Consider the following 27,458-nt stretch of genomic DNA (forward strand, 5'->3'; position numbering starts at 1 on the left):
TTTTAGTAATTAAGCGAAAAACTGACTTATACGTGGCTCACAAGGTAGTTGGGAGCATTTTTCCAGTCCAATTGCTTTAACAGCAAGTCGTAATTCAGACTAAACGTGGACTTTTTGCATGTGGTGCACTAAATTAACTCCTGGCTGCTTTGTTTTTGGCGGTGACGTTATTTAGGCCTTCTCTGCCACGTCGCTTCGAAGCGGCTCGCTTTCATTAGCCGCCAACTTCTTACACTTTGGCTGCCCTTGACTTGGTAGGAGGAGCCAAAAGAGCTTTGTTTTCTCAAGTGGAAAGGTGAATTGGGCCAGGAAGTCAATGTTATTTATTTCCAGTGAGCTTTCTCTTCATTTTCAGGGCGGGGAGTCGTGCAGGCAACCACGGTGTGTTGCAAATGGACTATTCCTATTAAAGCTTATTTAAAACTGTAATCTGGAATGGAGCTTCAACTTGTTTGCTGGTAAAATTTGGTGCTCAATTGGGTTGGGTTTTGGGGAATGCAATTCTGAGGCTGATTTTGTTTTTTCTGTATTTTTACAGGTTGGAACTGCAGTTTTCAGGCGAGAAGCAAAGTAAAGTTGTTCCGATTTTTAAGGTGATTTAGGTTTAATTTTTATTTGACAATTTGGTAATGGGCCAAAATTGAGTTTGAATTATTGAACCTGAAATTGTCCAATGTTAACACACCCAGTTGCAAATAAAAGAAAAAAAGTCATTTAAAAATTATAATAATAATCCTGAAGTCATAAAAAAACTGGAAATAACAAATAGAAGTAAAAATAAGTACAAAATTGTAAACTCATTGAATAAAAAGTATTTTAAAAAATGCACTTTAATGTTTTAACCATAACCTTATATTTATTTCAATACTATTAATATTTTTTAAAATTGTATTAAAACAAATCTAAAATATATGTTAACAAAATACATTGAAACACTAAGAATACACAACTGTACAACTATACATAACTACAACATGATAAAAAATGTATTCCTGTAACATTTCCCACAAGTATAATGGCACCCTATCTATAAAAATAACCCCTTTAACAACATAATGCAAGTAGCGGCCATTGTTTCAGAGGACAGCAATGTGTTGTGGGAGGAAATGTGACCCGAGGGGTCTCCCGCCAGCACCCATCAGATCACATCTGACACGGGAGCGCCCCCTCCTTACAAATCTACCGCTTTATTGCACCTCCTCTGCCCCCCTTTTCGCTCTAACCTCTTCCAAACAGGATAAAAATAAATGTTTATTGTCAGGCATGCTGTGCGTGCTCTTGTCTGGTAGATGTGTGTGACCCAAAAGGGCTTTTGCCAAACAACAAACCTTTTGAAAATCACTGTTTTTGAGTCATTTGCTGAAAATTGTGAAATTTAAAGGCCAACTTCCAATTTAATGTTATTCTCATCAAAGTTGGATCAGTAGAAATCAAAGAAATACCCTAAAAATACCTCAATCTTTTTTTTTTTTACGACGAAGCAACAAGATGGGTTCACATGATGTTAAAATATGTAATGTACTAGTTTTATTATCCTAAATTTATGACTTTTTCTTCTAGGATGAGTTCCAATCTCATATTTGATGTGAAAAGCTGTTTTGTGGTGAGACGGTTTTTTTCCTTTCAATTTTGTTTCACTAGTGTTAATATAAATATGTAGTGTACTACTACAAATAGAAATAGTATCTATAGGTATTTTGCAAATAGAACCTTTTATTTATTAGTTGTTATTTTTGCAATTGACACCAACAGAAGTCCATTTTTTTGGACCACCACCCCCCTCAGTCGCAGCGTGAATATTATAGCAATTTGACTCTAGTGTGCAACAACAAATGCATTTTCCAGTGATTAAATAGCATTAATAACAAGTTCACACATGGTGACATGATTTAGCTCACGCCCTTTTGACAAAGCTCGAAAGCCTACTTCAATGTACCTCGGAAATTATACACCTCTCTACCCAATAAGTTAAAAAAAACATTATAACACATCCAGTGTTATTTTGCTGTATTATATTTTAATACAGAATTAAAACACGTAGTTAGAACGAACATTCCTTTTTTTCCTCGACGTCTCGCTTCATTCACGTACACGACAGTCGAAAAAAGTTTGTAAAATCCCAGGGCTTGTGAACGCACCGCTATTCCCTCTCCCTCCCTCCCTAGCTTCCCAGTTCGTTTCCAGGTCCAACAGAACACTACCGAACAGAACACAATCCCTCCTAGCATGGCGCTGTGAAGACACGCTTCGACCTTTAGCGTCAACTTCTGCTTTATTTCACCTGGAAGAACCGGAGAACACATTAAAAACCACCGGCACATAGATATAATAGAAGTCGCTTGTTGATTGTTTCATTTTGTAAAGGGGGGAGTAGAGAAATAGTAGTAGTAGTAGTGGGGGGAAGCTCGCTAACAAGTAACGCTAGCCACAATTGGGAGTTAAAGCACGCCAAAGGTAAGTAAAATGTTTAAAAATGGTTTATTATTGCTGTCTTATTGCTCTTATTTGCTTACTTTTTCATTTACAAGTGGTGTAAAACTTGGGAACTCCAAGTTAAAGCTACCGAGTCTAACACGACTTGTACAATGTAGTTTTACTAATAGTAACTAATAGCTAACTAGCATCACGTTTGCATTTTTAAATGATATCAAGTTTACGCTAATAGTATTGTCGGTTGTGTGGTATTGAATTTATGACGTGTTATTTTTTTCTGTAATATAAATCCTTTTTTTTGGCATAAATATTAATTCATATGACGCGTTGGTTTCATCCAAAACACCTGACCGAAATGAAGATAATTACAAAGCCATTTTGACTTTTTTTTTAATAACGGTAATCGTATTTAGGGTTTTGTTATGTTGAATTTATGACGGATTATTTTTTTCTACAATATAGAATCATGTTTTTTTGGGTCATTAGTAGTGTGGGTTAAAAACACCTGACCAAAATGAATAGAATTGGCACACCATTATGCCTTTTTGTTGCTCAAATACCTCACAATTCATGTAATAAAAACACATTAAATGTATGCATCATTGTAATGTAATGTTTTCACTCGTTTTTGATGTTTTTATAAACCTGACGGGACGTCAGCATTTATTTTCTGATCCAAAAGTACTGATAAATAACATTCTTTTAAAAATGTTTGTTAAAATATATGTTTGTTTTTGTAATTCAATTTCAAGGCTTGATTTCTTTTGATAGGCAATGTTAGTTGGTAAAAACATGTCAGAAATGCCTTTAAATTTGGGAGTCAAGTAGTGAAAGTGCATAATTTGGGATTTGGAGATGTGCCACAAACAGTTAAGGTCATAGACGATTAATCTCTAGTTATTTTTTTTGTGGTGAGTCGACTTATGGCATTATTTATTGTCGTATCGCTGAGCTTTATGTTTGACTGTAAATATGCATCGGAGTAAAAAAAATTATGGCTGCAGAAAAGTTGGACTATGATTGTTATGTAACTCTGTTTGTTTTCTGAAGCAGAAGCAGATGTTTGGAAATATCTTTTAAATTTTTGCAAAGATAATCATCAGGGAGGATTTATTATTTTTTAAATAATGTCATAGATAACAAAGTAAGACACTAATGTACAATTTTTTGTGTTTATATGAAAATAATATATTGTTAAAGTACAATAGAAATAAGAACACCGTAAATTATTTTCAGATTGTAAAACAAACTTAGTTTGTGTCAAATTTTCACATTAATTTTTGGGATGAATATTTGTCTTATTTGAGATGATTTTTTATTTATTTTTTTTAAATTACATTTAAAGCAGGGCATATCCTTTCTATGTGTAATTGTGTCACAATTCCGACATTAAGCATGTCGTCACAGGTGCTTTTATCCGCTTTGTGGCAAATTAGATTAAACCTGAACATTAAGCACCTGTGAGTTACGCTAATTAGGCTGTCGTTACGCTTCTAGTCGCTGGTTTTCAACTTCTGGGAGATTACTCCACTAATCACTAAAATACAATGGAACGATCTGTGTCAACCCTCCCAGTCAAATGTGATTAGACGTCTCTCGCCTTTTAATGGCGGCTGATTATTTACTACCTAAAAATGTAAATACATTGATTTAAAAAAACATTTCTGATAAATTCCGATCCAATTTCTAATTGGCGGCATCCCTAATTTTGGTGGTACCTCTACTTACAAATTCTTCACCTTACAATTGATTCACGTTACAAAATTGTTCTGAAATACAATTATTTGTCCAATTTACAAAACATAAAGATGACTATGATATAAATATTCCCAATTCAGACATTTCTTTTATTTGCATACACGTTTCATGCAACATTGGATCCACTTTTGGATCCAAAATGGCGGCACACGGGTGCAGTGGCTCTTTGCCTTGTGCAATACTTTATAATTTACCTTGCCAAAATGTGACTTTTTATATTTTTAAATTACTTGTTTATGTTTTCACTGGGAAATGCACCAACAATGTTGTTAAACACAGCTGTGTATGATAACAATAATTATTTTGATTTGATTTTATCATTTTTAAATTAGCTTTGATTAAAGATTGTGGAATGAATGATGCAAATTTCTCATAAGATATGCCTCTACTTACAAAAAAAAAACAATTTACGCCAATACTTCTAGAACCAATTCTGCAATTTTGTAAGTAGAGGTATCACCTCATCATATCCAACCCCAATTTGTAAGTAGAGGTACCACTGTACTCCATCTTCAATGTATCCAATCTTGTGAAAATATCTGTCTTTCACTGGTCATGTGACCTACTTCTCACTACCGTTTATTAACCCGCTTTTCTCGACCCTCTTCGACAGCTTATGCCAACGCCTCGGCCATAACGGCGTGGGGATGGCGTGACGGCTACGCGGTGGGCATGATGTTTTTCTTCTGAAACCGCCAAAATGGAGGAGTCGGTGTTGTTGGATCTCCTAGAGTGCCCCGTGTGCCTAGAGCGCCTGGACGCCTCAGCCAAGGTCCTACCATGTCAACACACCTTCTGCCGCCGCTGCTTGCAAGGCATTGTGGGATCCCGTGGCGAGCTACGCTGCCCGGAATGCCGCACGCTGGTGGAGTGCGGCGTGGATGAGCTACCTAGCAACATCTTGCTGGTACGCCTGCTGGACGGCATCAAACAGAGGCCACGGAGGGCCGTGCCCGTCGCCGCACCCAATGGCGCCGCACGTGGGCTCGCCGCCGGAACCCGTGTCGAACCAGGGCCGCCGGGAGCGCAACCTCAGCGGGCTCAGGTGAAGAACTCTCATGTGCGGGTGAGTACAACCTCCATTTTTTCCCTAAAACTGTCACAAAAAGGGTTTTGGGGATAAAATTACCCAGATTTTTGCCTTTAAGGTGTCATTTTTTTGTGATTTAACCCAGTAAAAAATGACTAAAGCTGTCCAAACTAATACTAACTTACTGCCCAGTTTTTATTTACCCAAAGCAAATGATGAAAATATTATTGAAAAAGGCCAAATGACCAATAAATGTGGAATAAGTTGATATGCACATTTGCTTCTAGCCCGGATCAAAACAATACAGAGCAAATCTACGCGGATTAAATGCGCCACGTTGTATTACCGCCGCTAATCCTCGCCGCGGATTAACTGTGTTCGTCGCGAAATGAAAAGCAGCCGGTCGACTAACAGACGTGACTCAAATCTCGTAATAATTTCACTCGAAAGCTTTACCGATTTTGGAACGGGCCGACGGCCATTTCTTGCCCGCGTGGGTGGGTTTTCTCCAGGTACTCCGATTTCCTTTCACAACCCCAAATTATCCATGCTAGGCTAATTCCCCCTAGCTACAACTAATGGTTTTTGTCTCATTGTGCCCTTGCGATTGGTGAACATCCAATTCAGGCACCCACCCTCACCCGCCTACTCTTCTACAGCACCCCCGCGACCCTTGTGAGGCTCTACTGAACAGAAAACAAACACATAAATTAACCAGAGTACCCAGACAAAACCTACACAAACTACATATCCAACAAGCCACCTAGAATCGAACCCTCGACCTCAGAACTGCGAGCCCGAATCCCTAACCACTTCTTCACCGTTCCACCCCTTCAAAACATGAATGTTTGAGGGCCTACTCGACGGAACAGAAAATAAATGCATAAATTAACCAGAGTACCCAGTGAAAAACTAAATATCCAACAAGGACCCACCTAGGATCAAACCCTCGACCCCAGAACTGTGAGGCCAAATCCCAAACCACTTCCCCAACGTTCCACCCCTCCAAAACATGAATATTTGAAGGGCCACTCGACGGAACAGAAAATAAACGCATAAATTAACCAGAGTACCCCGAGAAAACTCACACAAACTACATATCCAACAAGAACCCACCCTAGGATCGAACCCTCGGCCCCAAAACTGCGAGCCCAATGCCCCAACCACTCCTCCACCGTTCCACCCCTCCAAAACATGAATATTTGAAGGGCCACTCAACAGAACAGAAAAAAAACACATAAATTAACCAGCGTACCCCGAGACAACTCACACAAACTACAAATCCAACAAGAACCCACCCTGGGATCGAACCCTCGACCCCAGAACTGTGAGCCCAACGCCCCAACCACTTCTCCACCGTCCCAACCCACCAAAACATGACTTTTTGTGAAGAGCCGATCTAAATGCGAGCCGCTGTGACCCGCACAAAAAAAAATATAAATGAAAAGGGAGGATTGGGTTGATGAAAAGATGTCAAGTCCTTGTGTCAAATCATCCGAATGTCAACACGCTGATAATATATCGCTACGTCCTGAGATCATAGTTGCTACAGTGTGGCTTTCAAAGCCGCTTTGGCCTTCTGGGAATTCCCCCGACCGAGCCCATCCCGGCGGACTTCCCTGGCTCTCTCGGGGCGGCTTGACACTTGACCCCCATTTTGCTCCGGTTCAAATCAACTCGGCGGTGGCACTCCTCCGATAGCGCGGTTCTTTTCACAGAGGCTAAACGCTATCGTGCAGCTGTCAATACAAGCACAAGCGCTCTTCTCTAATGAGAGAGTTCAAATCCTGACCGCCCTCGCAGGTGGAAGGCCTCGGCCGGATCAAAGCGGATGCCGGGCGGACCTCCGCGGGGTCCCTGGCGCTTTGGCTAACCCCGACAGTCACCCTCAGATTCGCTTCTTTCATTGTCCGGCCAGCCAAAATGTCCGGCTAAAAGCGGCTCCTTTTGTTGTTTTTTTTGGGATCCGTCACCCCACCTCCGATTGGTGTATGGCCAGGAGGGCCGGGTGACAGATGCACAACAGGGTTTTGTTGCGGGGGACCCTTGTGATCTCGTTGCCTGGCCGACACTAGTAGAGGGATTGCTAACGTTAGCTTAGCGACATTTTTTGTTATGACTTTCATGTTTTAAATAAGACAATTGCACTTTCTGACAAATAAATAAAAATAAAAAAATAAAATGCTTTGAAATTTTAAAATAATGAACTAAACTGGATAAAGTATTAAAATATAATTTAGTCCTATTTTGGTCGTTTAGAAATAATTCTCATAAAATTGTTCTCAAATGTGGCTGGTTTAAATTCAAATTATTTTTTATTAGTGGTTAACATAATTTCTTAAATATATAAATAAAAAAATATTATAGACTCATTTAAAATAATAAAAATAAAATGAATACTCCCAATAGCACTATAAAGAAGATAAATCTTAATTATACTATCTTTATTAACATTTTTATGAATACCTTTCTGTTTTAAATATAGAAATAGTTAGTTTCATTACAATATATTTTTAAATGTAATAAATTATGATCAGAATAAAGCCTTTCCATTTTTTTAATTCCAAAAACCAAACAAAAAAGGTTAAAACTTAAAAAAAACATTAAAACAACAATAAACAAATACAAAAATATTTCCCCAACAAATACATAAACAATATTTAAAGGCATAATCATCCTTTTTGACTCCCTTTAAACCATAAAAACAATAATTTCAACCAACAAAACATTCCCAATACGAATCACAATATGCCGTCCCTCCCAGTTAAAACAGATTGGACGTCTTACACCATCAACAACAGCCAAAAAGTACTTAAGAAAAACACCCTAAAATAAAGAAGAAGTGACAGACGGAAATACCACAGGACACCAAAGCATTTCCTCATTTTTTTGTAGTTTTTGTCAAGAATTTTCAAAACAAAACATCCTCCAATTGCGGGAAGCCCAAATGTTTTTTGGCACCAAGTCATCTTTTCCTCCCCCCTTTTTTCCTCCCCCCTTTTCCTCCATCTTAACACCATCTCCGGGGCTGCGCCAGTTGTTTGACACTCTTTTCTGGCATTTGTTCGGACTCTGCGTAGGGGGGGGACGGGTGGTCCGCTAGAACCTTTCACACACAGTTTGAGGACTCGCATCCCACCGTGCTCGCAAACATGGTCGTTTCCACTTCCCTAAAAACGGACAAAAATGACCAATCCAATCCTCCATGTCAGTTTTTAGAAAACTCCATCAAAACCAATCAAGCAAATGTGTCAATCAATGGGAAATGTTGTAAGTTGTTGTTTTTAGCATGCCATTTTAGCTTAGCATGACATTTAGTTTTGAAACATAAATCATGTTTTAAATGATTTTTGCATAACGGTCCATTATTTTGAAAGTAGCTAGCTGTTCTTTCAAGTGGAGGAGACGTGTATTACCGTGTTTTATCGCATATGAGCCTTAAAATTGACTTAAAATCATTGAATTTTGCAATTTCTCGTGTATAAGCCGCCCCCTGATTCACAATTTTCACCCCCATGTTCATGGTTTTAATAGGGAGTACAAATGTTTTACTTTGAAGAGAAAATCTTAAGAAAAATCATTGCAAAAGCACATTTCTTACGTATAAGCCGTACCCTCAAAATTGCCTTAAAATCTGTGAATTTTGTAATTTTTCGTGTATAAGCCGTACCCTTAAAATGACCTTAAAATCGTTCAATTGTGCAATTTCTCGTGTATAAGTCGCACCCTTAAAATTACCTTAAAATCGTTAAATTGTGCAATTTCTCGTGTATGAGTTGCACCCTTAAAATTGCCTTAAAATCCTTTAAATTTTACAATTTCTCGCGTATAAGCCGCCTCCTGATTCATAATTTTTACCTCCATGTTCATGGTTTTAATAGGCAGTACAAATGTCTTACTTTGAAGGGAAAATCTTAAGAAAAATCATCACGAAAACATAGAATATAACAAAATACGGTAGGTAAATATGGATATATCTATATATATATATATATATATATATATATATCTATTATTATTCTTTTAGATAGAAATACATATCAACAGTTTTTTTTGCATTACCTGTTAGTTGAAACCATGCAATTTGATCGGGGGACATCCCTAGTCTAAACCGAGAGTACAAAAAACTTAAAAACAGGTTATTCTAGTAGGTAAAAAAAAGATAGATAGGCGCTTTGGGCATGTACTAATGGGCTAAGTTGACTTGAGGTCACTGCGCACAGTTTGTAACTCCAAACGCTGAACTAGCTGCTGTTTCCAATACAAATGTCTTTTTTTCGCGACAGTGACATGAGCTCATACCAGAGCAGCACAAAAAACTTTGTTCAGTCCGCTCTCCTGCTGTTATGAATTTTAATGTCACATAAACGGACCCACATGCCCAAAAAAAAAATGGCCAACGCTAGAAAATGTATGCGTTTTTAACAGTTTGGTAAAAATGGAAGATTCGTAGTATTTGGCAGCTCTATTACTTTAACTTACAATGTTTTTGTTTTTTTATTATTTAAAAACTGTCCCCCAAATGTGCTAATTGTACATATATTTTGACATTTAATATGCTAGTGCGACTTATACTCAGGTGCGACTTATAGTCCGCAGAATACGGTAGTTTAAGTTTTTTATTGAAGACATTTCGGCACCCCCGAACGCCAATTTTGAATTTGCGGCCGAGAGGAATGCGACGTTACTAAAAAAATAAAACGGGCCATGTCAAAATGTTCCCGACGCACTCGCCAGCGACGGCGTAATGACGGGCTCGCGTCACCCGGGCGGAGGTCGGCGAGGCTTCCAAAGCGCCGTGACGTCATCAAAGCAAAGCGGCGTGACTCATCGACCTCAGACGAAGGGAGGCGGGTAGGAATTTTAATGAGAACCTCCGTATAAGAAAAACACAAACATTCTTCTTTGCCGTAAATCAACGAACGAAGAGTCAAAAAAATAAAAATAACAGGGATACAAAATGGTTTGATGTAGGAGACAGCTTTTAAAAGAAAAATAAACTGTTTGTTTAATTGCCGTTTCTTGTCGGCTAAAAAAGACAGAAAAGTAACGAGGTCCATCATTTTTTTTCGTCTTTTTAACGATGACGGAAAGAGAGTAAGGTCATCCGTCACTTTGACACGGTGGAACATGGCGAGCAGCTGCCGCCGGAACACCCAGAATCGGGGGATTGGCGGTGGATTTTGGGGGAAATGAGGCCTAATCTTAAGACAAATGTACAAAATAAAAGCTTAGGTTCGTCTAATATTGGCTCGAGCTTGAAATGCCTTAAAATGAACAAGAACTGACCTTGAAATGCCCTAAAAACACCTGGAGGTGACCTAGAAGCCCTCCAAAATAATAATAAGTGACCTAGAATTCCTCCAAAATAATAGTAAGTGACCTAAAAGACCTCCAAAATAATAATAAGTCACCTAAAAGTCATCCAAAATAATTATAAGTGACCTAAAAGTCCTCCAAAATAATTATAAGTGACCTAGAATTCCTCCAAAATAATAATGTGACCTAAATGTCCTCCAAAATAATAGTAAGTGACCTAGAAGACCTCCAAAATAATAATAAGTGACCTATAACTCCTCCAAAATAATAGTAAGTGACCTAAAATTTCTCCAAAAAATAATAAGTGACCTAAAAGTCCTCCAAAATAATAATAAGTGACCTAAAATTCCTCCAAAATAATAATATATGACCTAAAAGTCATCCAAAATAATTATAAGTGACCTAGAAGACCTCCAAAATAATAGTAAGTGACCTAGAAGACCTCCAAAATAATAGTAAGTGACCTAGAAGACCTCCAAAATAATAGTAAGTGACCTAAAAGACCTCCAAAATAATAGTAAGTGACCTAAAAGACCTCCAAAATAATAGTAAGTGACCTAAAAGACCTCCAAAATAATAATATATGACCTAAAAGTCATCCAAAATAATTATAAGTGACCTAGAAGACCTCCAAAATAATAGTAAGTGACCTAAAAGACCTCCAAAATAATAGTAAGTGACCTAAAAGTCCTCCAAAATAATAGTAAGTAACCTAAAAGACCTCCAAAATAATAGTAAGTGACCTAAAAGTCCTCCAAAATAATAATAAGTGACCTAAAATTCCTCCAAAATAATAATATGTGACCTAAATGTCCTCCAAAATAATAGTAAGTGACCTAGAAGTACTCCAAAATAATAATAAGTGACCTAAAACTCCTCCAAAATAATAGGACGTGACCTAGAACTCCACCCAAAATAATAGGAAGTGACCTAGAAGACCTTCAAAATGATAAGAAGTCACCTAGAAGTCCTCCAAAATAAATATGACGACTCAATGCCGAAACTTGACTTTCCGCTATGCTAGCCAGCTAGCTAAGCCTCAACTGGACCATAATGATAACCCAAGACATCCACATAAATGCTGCTAAGTTTAACCCTCCCCCCCACCGTGGCTCTTTGGCTCTAACCCATGACTACAATGACTTTTGAACTCTGACCTCTGATCCGTAGATGCCCCCCCCCCTGTAGCTTTTAACCGCAAAACTTTACTTTAATTCAATTCTATTGTAAATATGCGGGAAAATACGGAAATCCTCAAAACCAAGAAACTCAAAAAAATGCATCCTTCTTTCAACCACTTCCTCTTTTGGCGTGCGGGAATAACCGACAAAACGTCGCCAATAAAGATGCAACCGATAACCCGATACTCTTGAAACGGACGCCAACGCGCCGTCGAACTTCTGCCGAGCTCGTTCGTCATCAAAATAATTCCGTCTGTGTTTTGGAAAACACGGGCGAGAGGGTTGGACGCTGTTTACGCTGCGGGTAATTACCATCCTCGCCCGTGTCGGAGTTGACGTAATTCCCGAGGAGAGGTTCAAAAGAGCAAAATGGCGTGATGGCTCCCCCAACCCGGGGGGGAGGGGGTCGTGGACTTTGCGCTTTCCCTTTTGTCTTTTTCTTTTTTTTTTACCCGCTTTTTAAGACACACCAGACCAAACACAAACGTCTCAAATCCGTTTCAATTCCCCAGACGGAGGGAAGTCGCGCGTTAGCGTCTCCGAGGAATTCCAAGTGCGGTCGCGGGTCGTCAAACCCCCTCCCCCCACCGCTCCGACACCCCCCGTCAACGTGTCGAATCGTGTCTCGCGCTGCCGTCTTTTGTAGGACTACGAGACGGCGATTATTTGTGCGCTTGGTTTCCCGTCAAAGAAGCTACATCCCTCTGGCGACTTGCTTTGAAAAGAGTTAGCTAGGCGCTAGCGTGCGCCGACACGCTTCCGCACCTGAAAGCCTTCAGGCCGGCCGGCCCGGGTGGGGGGTGTCGGACTTTGTTTGGTGGGCGGGTCAGATTAATGTTGAGGAAATTGCATGTGGGTTGGACTAGTTTATTTTTAGTTTGTTTGGATTCACAGACTTCATTTTTCATGTTTAAACTGTGTGTAATATTACAAGATTTGAAGTATAGTGGTACCTTGAGATATGAGCTTAATTTGTTCCGGGACTGAACTTGTATGTCAAATTTCTCGTAACTCAAATGATTGTTTCCCATTTAAAATGAACTAAAAATAAAATTAATATGAAAAAACACCCAAAACAGGATATTAAAGTGGAAAAAAACATTTTTATTTCTTATAATATGTCATCTATTAACAGAGTAACAAATAACTAGTGGTTTAATAGTACTAAAATGGGTTTAATAGTACTAAAATTAAAGACTTTTTTGCACGGCAACGCGCTTGTAACATAACATAAACCAATTTAAATGAACTTGGATTACAATGCAGACACTCAAAAATAAATTTAATCTAACCTTACACTAAACCTAATTCTAATTTACCGTATTTTCACGACTATAAGGCACACTTAAAAGTCTTAAATTTTTCTCCAAAATAGACAGAGCGCCTTATAATCCAGTGCGCCTTATATATGGAAAAAAATGTGCCATTCATTGAGGGTGCGCCTTATAATGTGATGCGCCTTATATATGGAAAATACAGTTTTTAGCTTCCACAGTCAAGTTTGAAATAGAATAAGGCTGGAAAACAACAAAATCTGTACTGACACTGATAAATGCAAAAAAATATTTTAAATAAACAATAGTACTTCAACCAATAGTGGCCTCCACGCAGAATAAAAACAAAAAAATCTATTAAAAAAAAACCTACTGTATTTTCACGACTATAAGGTGCACTTAAGTCGTAGATTTTTCTCCAAAATAGACAGGGCGACTTATAATCCAGTGCGCCTTATATATGGCAAAAAATAAAATGTGCCATTCATTGAGGGTGCTCCTTATAATCCAGTGCACTTTATAGTTGTGAAAATACGGTAGTTTTAAATTTTGATACCTTTCTTCTCCAGGGTTGGCTCTATTGGCCCCGCCTCCACCCTGACAACCCCCCCATGTCTTCAGCTTTAACGATTTTATCAGCTTCCGGACTTGCTATCTTTGCAATTTCCAAAGTGGCCCTCAAGTACCTGTTTGGCCTAGGAGGAACATTTTGACCTATGACCTTTTGTTGTGATTGGTGGGCGACCACCAACCATTTAAGTCTTTTGTTCTCGTCCCCGAGGGCAAATAACCATTGGTCAAGAGTTTTTTTTTTTTTTAGTGGTTTGACCTTCAGACCCTTTGCGGCCATTACTACTATAGAAGATTTTTTTTTTAATCTTAGTTTGAGAAAAACGAGGGCGCTTTGAACGCAATATTCGCCTCGGAAAAAATCCGCCGACTTGAAGGCGAGCTCGCGGCGACTTGTTACATCTGGCCCGAGTGCGGGGCGGGATGAACAAACACGTTTCCACCGCACCGCGTTTACAAAAATGAGTGTTTGTACCCGAGATTGTGGCCAATACAAAGTCAATATCCTCTCTTTGTTTACCTTCTGGCGGCTTTTACAAATATTGGCTTGCAGAAAGCAAAGTTCTGCCCTTGGATTGTCGTGTGAGGAACAGAATGTGACCGACCAATCCGATCTCCTCAATTTTATCAAACTGGAATAAGATTAAAATATATTTATATATATTTTTTAAATCAAATTTGATTTACCTTGAAGTATTAACGTATTTTTGTGCATTTAGTCTAGCAATACTTTCAAAATACGACCTTTTAAAGTGAGTTGAGGAGCTTCATTTGACCAAACTCTTGCATAATTGACAATTTGTCACGCTTGTAGGAAAATACAAACCAAATTATTGTATTTTTTCGCATTTGTAACTCAAAAAAATACTGACTGAATCAAGGGTACGGTTTATATATGCTCAAATTATACTTCCCTTAAGTACACGGGTGTCAAAGTGGCGGCCCGGGGGCCAAATCTGGTCCGCCGCATCATTTTGTGTGGCCCGAAAAAGTTAATTATGTCGAATTTCTGTTTTAGGATCAAATTTAAATTATGTATATAGTATGTTGTATAGATGTATATTAAATTTCCAGATTTTTCCCCCTTTTAAATCAATAATTGTTATTTTTTAATCTATTTTTTCTGTATTTTTAGTTCAAAAATAATTTTAGTAAAATCTAAAAATATATTTAAAAAAAGCTAAAATAAACATTGTTTTAGATCTATTAAAAAACTGAATATTCAGGGTTTTTAATCCACTTCTTTTAATCCATTTATATATAAAAAAAATCTAAATATTTTATCTAAAATGGTCTGGCCCACATAAAAAAATCGAGTTGACGTTAATTGTAATTTTTTTATATATTTTTTTGTATTTTTAGGTCAAAAATAATTTAGTAAAATCCAAAAATATATTTAAAAAAAGCTAAAATAAACATTGTTTTAGATCTATAAAAAAACTGAATATTCAGGGATTTTAATCCACTTCTTTTAATCCATTTATATATAAAAAAAATCTAAATATTATATCTAAAATGGTCCGGCCCACATAAAAAAATATATGTTAACCCGAGTCTGACACCCTTGCTTCAGTACGAGGTATTGCACCACAAATTAAGGTGACTGGTACACGACTTGCATGCAAAAAAAATAAAAAATCTGCCACGGCGACCATTCAATTCCAATGAAAACGTGTCCAAGAGGGGCAGGTGCCTAGAACTGAATGACTCCGAGGAACAAAAAGAGCCGACAGTGGCGGCTTTCAAAGTGAGGAGACGCTTAGTATTCAACCGGGATTGACTGGCCACTCTAGTTCGCCCGTACTCTGACATTTTTTTTTCTGGAAGCCAAAGCCTTGTGTGGCTCGGATACAAGCTCGCTTCTTATGTGCGACTCGTCTCTCGGTGCTAATCCGCCAAATTGAATTGGAGCTGATGGGGCCCGGAAATAATGGGCCCCTTTGAGGACTTTTTTTTTTTTTCAACAACAATCCGCCAGCTCATCAGCAAATGTTTGCTTCCATTCAATTGAGTGGGCGAGATGGTCAAAAGATCATGTCACCATTTTGAAAAATGTTGCCTTCCTTCACACGCATTTCTACTACCAATTAAAAGCCTCAATATGGAAGTCAAAATGCGGCTTATACGAGAGAAATTGTAAAATTCAACCATTTTAAGGCGATTTTAAGGGTTTGGCTTATATATACTATCCGAGAAAATAGTTGTACTTCTATTTACGAAATTAATTGGTTTCAAAACTTTTTCCTAACTTGAAAATGTTGTAAGTAGAGGTGTACTTTATATGTAAATACTCTTATTTGTTCCACATAACTACTAACTAAACTCTTTAAAATAGTTCAGTGTCCCGATTTTGTATGAAATATGTGAAGAAAAACAAAAATGAGAGATAATTATATATAATTATATTTATTTATGTCTTAAAATAAATAAATAATATGAAAATTTGACCCCTGCCGCTGAAATAATTCACGCCACAGGCGTCCACTTTGTAGTACATTTTAGACTTTTACGTGTAACCTATGTGTGTGTGCGTGTTAAAATTTGTGCCATGTTGCATTTGTATGGTTTTTAAATGCTTAATAAGGGGAATTGCAATCATTAATAAAAGTTTTTAATTGAGATGGACAAGTATGTAAGAGATAATCTTGAAACATGGATAGTGGTTGTTGTGATACAGCCAATTGAATTGAATGCTTTTATTGTCATTATATTAGAGCCCAGTAGTGCAAATAAATGTATTCGTGACAATATTTTCAAAATAAAATAACAACTAAGCGAAAATAAAGTGAAAATAAATGTATCCGTGACAATATTTTCAAAATAAAATAACAACTACGCGAAAATAAAGTGAAAATAAATGTATCCGTGACAATATTTTCAAAATAAAATAACAACTAAGCGAAAATAAAGTCAAAATAAATGTTTCCGTGACAATATTTTCAAAATAAAATAACAACTACACGAAAATAAAGTGAAAATAAATGTATCCGTGACAATATTTTCAAAATAAAATAACAACTAAGCAAAAATAAAGTGAAAATAAATGTATCCGTGACAATATTTTCAAAATAAAACAACAACTAAGCAAATGCATTTACTTTTTAGCTGGATTTTGTAACTTGGATCTTTTCATATCTCGAATCACTCATTTACATTTAAAAAAAAAAACATTGTAACCTGAAAATCTCATATTTACAGGCATTCATAAGTAGAGGTATGACTTTATATACCTTTTCTGATATTTTTCATATTTCAACATGTTTAAAAAATTGCTATCATACCACATTTTGGGCGAAACTAGCTCAGTCCAAGTTTTCTTACTCTTAGATGAGAAATAATGGGCGCTGGTTCAAGTCCACACTGTATAACCTGGCACACTGTGAAAGACTTCTGTTCTTTTGACTTTAAGTCAGACAAGCTGAGTGTGTGATCCCCCCCCCTCAGGCCCACCCAGGATAGACTGAAGCCCCCCCCCCCACCCTACACACACACACCAGGTAACCCACCATAAAGTCTGTAGCTCATCCGGGTTTGGTTTAACAAGTGAGCGCGAAGGCATCCCCCATGAGAACCGCGTGCGTGCGACGGGCCGTCAAGCCGCGTTAGCTTTCCGCTAAAACACTTTGCTTTGTAGGCTAATCTATAGCTTAGCCGCCGCGCTCTCGTCTCGCCACAAGAATGTTTTTATAGAGCCGCCGGGTTCCCTCTATCTCTTTATAGACATAAAGTCTCGTGTATATGTCCAATTTTTCTTTTTTTTACGGCCGCCGAGGCAGGTAGCCGTGCCGGGGAATGGGTGGCTTTAATCCGGGGTTCCCAGGAGCTATCAACCCCTTGAGCACTGGTGTGAAAGTGGTGGTGCGGGGGCCAAATCTGGTCCGACGCATCATATTGTGCGGCCCAAAAAAAGTTAGTCATGTCGAATTTCTGTTTTAGCATCAAATTAAAATTATGTATGTAGTATGTAGTATAGATTTGTAGTAAATTTGCAGATTTTTACCCATTTTAAATCAATAATTGTAATTTTTTAATCAATTTTGTGTTTTTAGTTCAAAAAATATTTAGTACAATCTAAAAATATATAAAAATGGTTAAAATAAACATTGTTTCAGATCTATAAACTTAATGAAAGTAAATCATGAATTTCTGTTTTTAGGATCTAATTAAAATAGAGTATATTTCCAGTAAATTTCCAGATTTTTACCCATTTTAAATCAATAATTGTATTTTTTTAATCAATTTTGTGTAAAATATTTAGTACAATCTAAAAATATAAAAAACAGTTAAAATAAACATTGTTTCAGATCTATAAACTTAATGAAAGGAAATCATGAGTGCCAAATTTCTGTTTTAGGATCTAATTAATATAGAGTATAGATGTATATTAAATTTCCAGATTTTTACCCCCTTTTAAATCAATAATTGTAATTTTTTAATCAATTTTGTGTTTTTCTCTTAAAACATATTTAGTACAATCTAAAAATATATAAAAACAGTTAAAATAAACATTGTTTTAGATCTATAAAGTTATTTTTTTCTCCAATCCTGCGGCGAAGGCAAACGAGTGAAAAGAACAAAAAGGCGAACTCAGCTTTGTTGTCGTGGGAATAATTGCTTACACGACGGGCGGGAAGTTGCAATAAGCCATTGAAGTACTTTGCTGTACAACCAACGACTCCCCCGCGCTTGTTTGTTGTCTGCTGGCAACACGGCAAATGAGGCTCGACGGCGGTGGACTGCAGGCACGAAATTGCGCCCGCTGAAAAGACGCGGCCGTCTGGAAGCCAGATGGCGAAGGTGGCGAGAGAACCCCGTCACAATAAAACTACAGTAGCCACACAAAGCCATTAAGTTGCTCCATGAATTCGTAACACGGACGACAAATAGGCATTCGGCTATACTAGTCGATTGCTAATGTTGTCATGCTATTAGCATGTTAGCGTCAGTCACTTCTGCTTTTTCCCTTTATAAATATAGCGCGTCAGCAAGCAATGTACCCAGGAAGTCATACAGCGACATCTACATTATCTTGAATTTAATGCATACTGATTGGGCACTCCGTCCACTTTATAGAACATTTTAGATTTTAAAGTGTGGCCTATGCGAGTACAGTGTTCCCTCGCTTATCGCGGTTAATGGGGACCGGAACCCCTCGCAATAGCTGCATTTCCGCGATGCTTAAAGCTTGAAGAAACGTATAACACGTGCACAAAAGCACCACCAAGCAAAAATATCATAGTAGTACGGATGGAGGATCTTTTGCAGTTTTTTTACACGTAAAAACATGGTTATTGGGAGTTGTGAACATTGTTTTTTGGGCCTATAAACAGCCATGACGTCATCAATGCCATTCCAGAACTCTCACCAATTTGTTGACCATTTCTTTAGCCTTTTTTTGATGCAATTACTAATTCTTATTGAATATTTTGTTTTCCACCTCTTGTAAGATGATGTCATTTATAAATTTTAATTTAATATCTTTAATTTTTTTATTTTCCTGAACTCTCACCATGTTATTGACCATTTCTTTAGCCTTTTTTTGATGCAATGACTAATTCTTATTGAATATTTTGGTTCCACCTCTTGTAAAATGATGTCATTTATAATTTTAACTTAATATCTTTAAATTTTTTATTATTTTCTTCCTGAAAAAAATTCGCCAAGCTCCGAGTCCGCGGTAGCTGAAGCGCGAAGTAGCGAGGGAACACTGTAGCATGATATGTTACAGTCACTTCTGGCTTTTCACTTTATAAATATAGCGCGTCAGCAAGCAATGTACCCAGGAAGTCATACAGCGACATCTACAGAATCTTGAATTTAATGCATACTGATTGAACACTCCGTCTACTTTATAGAACATTTTATATTTTAAAGTGTGGCCTATTCGAGTAAATATAACGCCACTTTCATATTATTATCTTTTTGCTAACAGGCTGTAATATATGGAGGAAATATTGGCTATGTTACCCAAATAAAACATACTAAAACTCATTTCCAGTTATGAACACATAACTTCCCGACAACCATAACTATCTCAATGTCATTGTATTATTATTATTTTTTTGTTCAACTGTAGCTTTGCGTGTATCGGGCATTGCCTGCAGAGTTTTGAGAGATTTCCAATCGTCGCCGCGTTGAAAAACGAGAGAAGGCCGCCGGGGGTGACGGCTTTTGTCTACTTTGGCCACTCCGGCAGTGCTGATGGGGCCAACGGGGCGGTAAAAATAACGCGGGGGGCGTCACGGTAATCTCACGACTGCCAAATCTTTATCTACGGTTGAGGACTGACTGACTGTGCCCGGCGACCGATTTGTAGCGTCCAATCCTTTGATAAACACTAAGAAAAATGGGGTGGTAATTTCGCGGGTGACTGAAAACCAAAAATTTATTTTTTAAATGTATTAGAGTAGGCAGATGTCAACTTTTGTCGACATAAAGGTTGGCCAAAAGGTATTTGGCGAGGGGGCGGAGTTTAAGCGATGGGTGTTTTTTTTTAGGGACCGTCAACCAATGAGCTTTAAAAAAAATTGAAAATATTGAAAATTTCTGTCTTGCCTTATAGTGAGATGATGTTAGCATGCTAATTTTGTGTCTATTAGCATGCTAGTCGTTTCATAACAATAGCAGTGAATGAGTTCATGCTAACACTTATCTTTACCACTCTTAACTCTTTAAAAATGTAATCATTCACTCTACAATGTGGTTAAAAGTTTGAAAAAAAACTAAAGTAAACAACGGATGAAGCAGTCTTGCGAAGATGACCCCCCCCCCCCCCCGACACACACACACAATTGCGGCATAGCAGCCATTACGTAACCATACTTAAATATTTAACTTTCAACATTTTCTGTTATTTCATATTTAATCACATCCTCAAAAAAAACTCCCACGTTATCGTTTGGAATTTTTAACAATTTTGCCAACTTATGAACAAAAATGCACAAATGCTGACCCGCCAAATTACAATAAAAATAAACTAAAATAAGAAAATAATAATAACAATCTGAATTTATTTCACAGGCAACACGGTGGTGGAGTGGTTAGCATGCTTGCCTCGCATTTCTGACACCAAGGGCTCAATCCCCATATTTAAAACCAGGAATATGGAGATGAAAATTGGGATTTAGGGGGCTTATACGAGAGAAATTGTTGAATTTCATGATTTTAAGGGCATTTTAAGGGTGCGACTTATATGCGGATGCGGCTAATATGCGAGAAAAAATCATTAAAAAACAACCCTAACTCTCAAACACCTAACCCTAATGAATGGAGAATATTGATGGCGGTCCAGCCTGCCACCCCCCCTACTGGCTTGGCCCTCTTGCCTAGAATTGTCATCCGGCTGAATGGTCCTTTCAGGCTTTTTTGGGGGCCCCAGTTACAAAAACTCCTTGCAGGGGATAAAGAGACTGGACTTCTCAAAGTATTAGTCGGACATGAGTATTTAAATCCTTGACAGACTTTTGGACGTCAGTTCTTGAGCTGTGTTTTTTTTTCTTTAAAAAAAGGACAATACTTCATTAAGGCCATTGACATCCACAAAATGAGTAATTTAGGGACTTTGGGGAAAGTTAGGGGTCGTTGAATTTGTCATTTTTTAGAGTTGAGAGAGGAAAAATATGTTATTTTAGTATTGGAATGTTTTATAAAATATGTTGGATTTTTTTTTAGGGTTTTATTTTGGAACATTTTTCCCATTTGTCAAATTTGTGGATTATTTTTTGGTTTGGCTGGCGCAAATTTGCAAATTGATTAATTTTTTTGCTGAAAAACGTAATTTCATAAAAATGTACATTTGGTATTGTTTTTTTTTAACCAAAAAATAATCCGTGGGATATATAGTAAAAAATGCATATACAGTACTATAATATTTAACTTAATAATAGATGGAACATTTAAATATATATATATATATTTAGAAAAAATATGTTTTTCATAGCAGAATTGTTCCAAAATATTATTTTGGCAATGTTTATCAATTGCAGTATTGTTCAAAAATATTATTTTTGAAAAAAAAATTTTTTCATTTCAGAAATGTTCAAAAATATTATTTTGAACATTTTTTTAAACATTTTTTGGTGAAAACAGGCCACCATTTATTTCTATGTGTATAACAAGAACCAGAAAGTAGCATTCATTGTATAAAACACACATGAATTAGTTAACAGCCTTGTAATTGGCTGGCCACCAAATCAAGGTGTTCATAATTAGCTGGGGTGCCGGAGCCAACCCCATCAAATTTGACGTTCTTCTCCCATTTGATTTCAGGGTGCTGCCCCCCAGCTGCCTTGCGCCAAGGCGCTCTACAACTACGACGGCAAGGAACCGGGCGACCTGAAATTCAGCAAAGGCGACGTCATCGTCCTGCGCCGACAGGTGGACGAGAATTGGTTCCACGGCGAGATGGGCGGCGTCCACGGTTTCTTCCCCACCAACTTTGTGCAAATCCTCAAGCCGCTGCCCCAGCCGCCTCCCCAGTGCAAGGCACTCTACGACTTTGAGCTCAAGGACAAGGAGGCTGACAAGGACTGCCTGCCATTTGCCAAGGTAGCCCAAAACACAAAATGACCGTATTTTACGGACTATAGGCCGCAACGGGGTAGCTGCCATTCGCCAAGGTAGCCCAAAACACAAAATGACCGGATTTTACGGACTATAGGCCGCAACGGGGTAGCTGCCATTCGCCAAGGTAGCCCAAAACACAAAATGACCGTATTTTTTGGACTATAGGCCGCAACGGGGTAGCTGCCATTCGCCAAGGTAGCCCAAAACACAAAATGACCGGATTTTACGGACTATAGGCCGCAACGGGGTAGCTGCTATTCGCCAAGGTAGCCCAAAACACAAAATGACCGGATTTTACGGACTATAGGCCGCAACGGGGTAGCTGCCATTCGCCAAGGTAGCCCAAAACACAAGATGACCGGATTTTACGGACTATAGGCCGCAACGGGGTAGCTGCCATTCGCCAAGGTAGCCCAAAACACAAAATAACCAGATTTTACGGACTATAGGCCGCAACGGGGTAGCTAGCATTCGCCAAGGTAGCCCAAAACACAAAATGACCGTATTTTATGGACTATAGGCCGCAACGGGGTAGCTGCCATTCGCCAAGGTAGCCCAAAACACAAAATGACCGGATTTTACGGACTATAGGCCGCAACGGGGTAGCTGCCATTCGCCAAGGTAGCCCAAAACACAAAATGACCGTATTTTTTGGACTATAGGCCGCAACGGGGTAGCTGCCATTCGCCAAGGTAGCCCAAAACACAAAATGACCGGATTTTACGGACTATAGGCCGCAACGGGGTAGCTGCTATTCGCCAAGGTAGCCCAAAACACAAAATGACCGGATTTTACGGACTATAGGCCGCAACGGGGTAGCTGCCATTCGCCAAGGTAGCCCAAAACACAAGATGACCGGATTTTACGGACTATAGGCCGCAACGGGGTAGCTGCCATTCGCCAAGGTAGCCCAAAACACAAAATAACCAGATTTTACGGACTATAGGCCGCAACGGGGTAGCTAGCATTCGCCAAGGTAGCCCAAAACACAAAATGACCGTATTTTATGGACTATAGGCCGCAACGGGGTAGCTGCCATTCGCCAAGGTAGCCCAAAACACAAAATGACCGGATTTTACGGACTATAGGCCGCAACGGGTAGCTGCCATTTGCCAAGGTAGCCCAAAACACAAAATGACCGGATTTTACGGACTATAAGCCGCAACGGGGTAGCTGCCATTCGCCAAGGTAGCCCAAAACACAAAATGACCGGATTTTACGGACTATAGGCCGCAACGGGGTAGCTGCCATTCGCCAAGGTAGCCCAAAACACAAAATGACCGGATTTTATGGACTATAGGCCGCAACGGGGTAGCTGCCATTCGCCAAGGTAGCCCAAAACACAAAATGACCGGATTTTACGGACTATAGGCCGCAACGGGGTAGCTGCCATTCGCCAAGGTAGCCCAAAACACAAAATGACCGGATTTTACGGACTATAGGCTGCAACGGGGTAGCTAGCACCAGCTAGCCAAACAATGCTAAAAAACAACAACATTGGATTATAATTTTTTGGGGGGAATTTCATTGAATAAAATTCAAAACAAAGAACATGTCATCTTGAAAGGCTTAAATAAAAATAGAGTTTATATTTATATATATTTTAGTTTATTATGGCCAATTTGGTTAAAATTTACTGCATTTAAAATTCTATGTTTGATATGACCACCATTTTTTCCAACTTTCTTATTACAGAACAGAAAAATGCTCAATCAAATCCGCGTACATTTTTTATTTAGTTTTTTGTGAAAAGTGCAATATTACTGAGTTTTTAAGTTTTTTATTCAAAAAAATCTAATAGAAATAGAAAAATTCAGGACCCCTGAATAAAGCGCTGCAAAAAAACGTCAAAATTAAATGTACCTATTTTTTTGCACCAAAAACTAACTAACATAGCTACATTTTATTTTTATATATCTTTTTTTTTACTCAAGTACAGTTATAGCTGCTTCAATTTGATCCCTATTCAGATATTATGACCTAAATATTCTTCTTGCAAGATGGTCATATTAAGCCGAATTTTATCTACAAAAAAATGTTTTTAAAATGTCTTGTTTGAATAATTTCTATTAAACCCTCAATTTTCAACTAAACCCTTAAAAACACTGCGTCTTATACTCCGGCAAATACAGTACTAGGTATAGTACCTAATGGCATATTTTTTTTTGATCTAATTTTGAAAATCTGCCAAAACCGAGTCCAGATCCGATACCCAGAAGACGTCTTTTGTCCTTCAAATTAAAACAAAACTATAAAAATGATTTCAAATCGATTCCCATTTGATTTCTAATCAAGCACATCACTAACATTGACATTTTTTTGTGACATTTGAGTGCAACAAACCTCCCAAAAAAAGCCATAACATATTCTCCTTCCCCACAGGATGACATTTTGACCGTTATCCGCCGAGTGGACGAAAACTGGGCAGAGGGCATGCTGGGAGATAAAATTGGAATTTTTCCCATCTCTTACGTGGAGGTAAGAAAACAAAAAAAAACACACCACGGCAGAATCGTGTCAAAATTTAGGTCGTCTTGCAGGTGACGTCCCATTCAAACACCAAAATAGTTTCACCCAACGCCATTTTTTGTACATTTTCAGTTTAATTCGGCGGCCCGCCAACTCATCGAGTCGGATAAAACCTCCGAAACCAACGGGGAATCGGGCGAGGGGGCTTCCTCGGGCCCCCTGAGCAACAACGGTGGCCAACGGGACAAGAAAAACAGCAAAAAACGACATTCCTTCACTTCTCTTACAATGTCCCACAAGCCGGTGTTGGCTCCGCACCCTCAACGCCACTCCATGGAGATTAGCGGGCCGGTGTTGATCAGCTCCAGCAACCCCACGGCCGCCGCACGCATCGGCGAGATCACTGGGGGGTTGTCCTGCAGCGCACCTTCGCAGGTACCAAGTTTTCTCGCATATAAGCCGTATTTTTAATATAAAAAAAATATGATTGAATCAAGGGTAAGGCTTATATGCGCATAAATTAGACTTGACATGCACATAATTAACCAGATGAAACGCCATACTGTGGCCGATATGGTCATTTATTTCAAAATAGAGGAAAGATTAACAGATAAAATGCTAAAAAAATATGTATTTTGACGTCTAAGAATGAAATTCAAGAAAAAAAATGAATCATATCTGGCATAAAATGTTAAAAAAAACTCACTTGTGCCTGCCATTGCTCGCTCAGGGTGCCGCCATCTTACCTAACTAGATTGTTAAGGACACTTCCTGGTTGTACTGGTCACATGACTTCCTTTTTGAATTTGTCTACCCTTTTGGAATGTACAATCCACCAATCAAATTTTAAAGTATCTCAGAAATACCATTTGCGATGATTTTTCCTATGATTTTCCCTTCAAAATAACACATTTGTACTCCCTATTAAAACCATGAATATGGAAGTAAAAATTGTGAATTTGGGGGCGGCTTATACGAGAGAAATCATCAAATTCAACCATTTCAAAGCAATTTTAAGGGTGTGGCTTATACGCAAAGGTGGCTAATATGTGCAAAAAGTCAGTTTTATCTTCCTGTTTAATAAGCCACATTTTTTTCTTTTGTTCAAAAGGTACACATTTGCACAACTGGACTGATTGTGACTCCGCCCCCAAGTAGTCCGGTCACCACGGCGACTGTTTTCACATTTCCTCCTGAGACCAACTACACAACCATTCCACTGGTGCGTATGAAATATAATTAGGACACATCACAGATGCTATAAATTAAAAAATGTTTAATTTAAAAAAATAAATAACAACTCTAATATTATTTTACATGTAAAAAAAACAACTAAAAACTACCCTTTTAATAAAAAAAAAAAAACTATTTCATAGTTAGTCACCCAAAACAGTCAATCAGAAAACACTGATATTTCATTTATTTTCTTTTATTATTGTCAAAAATTCTCTAAAAAAATAACTTAGCGCGCACAAGACAACTCTTAATCCATTTTGGAGCTTTTAGTCACGGTTAATACTCATAAAAATATGTTAAGCTATTTTTTAGGTAGTCAAAATGAAGCAAAATTGCTTGTTTTGTTGTTGTTTTTTTCATATTGATGCTATGGAAAGGCAGCAATAATAGCTCCGCCCACACAATTTTTTTTGTGTGTGTTTGTACGTCATGGCGAGTTTGTGAATGAGCAGGAATGTGCACACAAAAGGCGGAGCTAGTTGTCCGCTTGACTTGGGAAGCCTATGTGATTTTTTTGTACACATGAGTCTTGTAGCTCACAGGCGGCCTAATTATCTCAGCTCCGCCATCGCCAGTCGACCGGAATATGCGGACCCTCGTGAGCGCATCGCTTGGGGGTGCCGTGTCACTGCGGTCGTGTCGTGGCCATTTTGATTATTATAGTAATTGATTGATTGTGGTGGTTAATGTAGATTAGACATAGGGAGGGGGAATTGTAAAGTATGGTTACCCCTATTTAAAAAAAAATAAAGAATTTAAACATTTTTTTATTGGTGAGTTTTGGCGTGGATGTTCATATTTTATGAACATTAAAAACAAGTATTTTTGTAAAATAAAATTATTATTTTTTTGAATTAAAAAAGTAGTTTTTTAAAATAAAAAAAAATACTTTACTAAAAATCCGCCATGTAGTGAAGCTGTGATATTCGAGGGATTACCGCTGTTGGTGGTAATCCATTTTTACGCTAAAATTAAAATTTAAGAGATTTTTTTTCATTATTTTTTGAAAATTGAAGACTATTTACTGTTTTTTTTAATTCAATAAGAGTATTTACTACTAATGACAATACTGATTGTGTTTCGTTGCCATTGACGACAATACACACACCCACACGAGGATCTAAAGGGGAATTTTGCAAAAATGCCAAGTTAAATTTGAGTGAATCTCAGTGACGGGTGACTGGTCATTTCATACAGCTGCGCCGTCTCCTAGCAACAAACAAACAAGCAGAATGTGGCAAATAAGAAGGTCAAATGTTGATCACTTAAATAACTCGATCTCATTTGGGAAGGAAAAGTTTTAGTTTAGCCAGAAAAAAACTACTTTGTAGTAGATTTAAAGTATTTTTTTGTGATTACGCAAACACAAACAAGAACTAATCATCAACACCTTCCCTGTTTTTTTTTTTCTCGCCCTCCCCGCAGGACGCTCTGCCGCCACCGCCACCTCCTCCGCCTCAGTCGTCCGCCGGGGGCGCCGGGTACTCGCCGTCGTCGGCGGGGCAGAGGCCCTCCCTCGGCGTGGGCGACCAGGCCGGCAGACAAAGACCCACAGTGTGAGTTGACAAATGGTGGCGTCGCTTAGAACAAGAAAAAAATTATAATAATTTCTTGCTGCCGCCG

General features: G+C 38.2%; 1 protein-coding gene across 1 annotated transcript in view; it reads left to right on the forward strand.

Annotated features, from left to right (window-relative positions):
• Positions 1-2,171: 2,171 nt before the first annotated feature.
• The window catches only part of sh3rf1 (SH3 domain containing ring finger 1), a 31,384-nt gene continuing 6,097 nt past the window's right edge, over positions 2,172-27,458 (forward strand). Inside the window, exons 1-7 of the mRNA XM_077716885.1 lie at positions 2,172-2,454; positions 4,805-5,257; positions 21,834-22,112; positions 24,513-24,608; positions 24,732-25,034; positions 25,711-25,821; positions 27,261-27,391. Coding sequence (XP_077573011.1) covers positions 4,892-5,257; positions 21,834-22,112; positions 24,513-24,608; positions 24,732-25,034; positions 25,711-25,821; positions 27,261-27,391 — 1,286 coding nt within the window. The 5' untranslated portion in view covers positions 2,172-2,454; positions 4,805-4,891. The remainder of the gene's footprint in view (positions 2,455-4,804; positions 5,258-21,833; positions 22,113-24,512; positions 24,609-24,731; positions 25,035-25,710; positions 25,822-27,260; positions 27,392-27,458) is intronic.

The sequence above is a fragment of the Stigmatopora nigra genome, chromosome 5 (genome assembly GCF_051989575.1).
Source record: "Stigmatopora nigra isolate UIUO_SnigA chromosome 5, RoL_Snig_1.1, whole genome shotgun sequence".
NCBI classification, from domain to species: Eukaryota; Metazoa; Chordata; class Actinopteri; order Syngnathiformes; family Syngnathidae; genus Stigmatopora; species Stigmatopora nigra.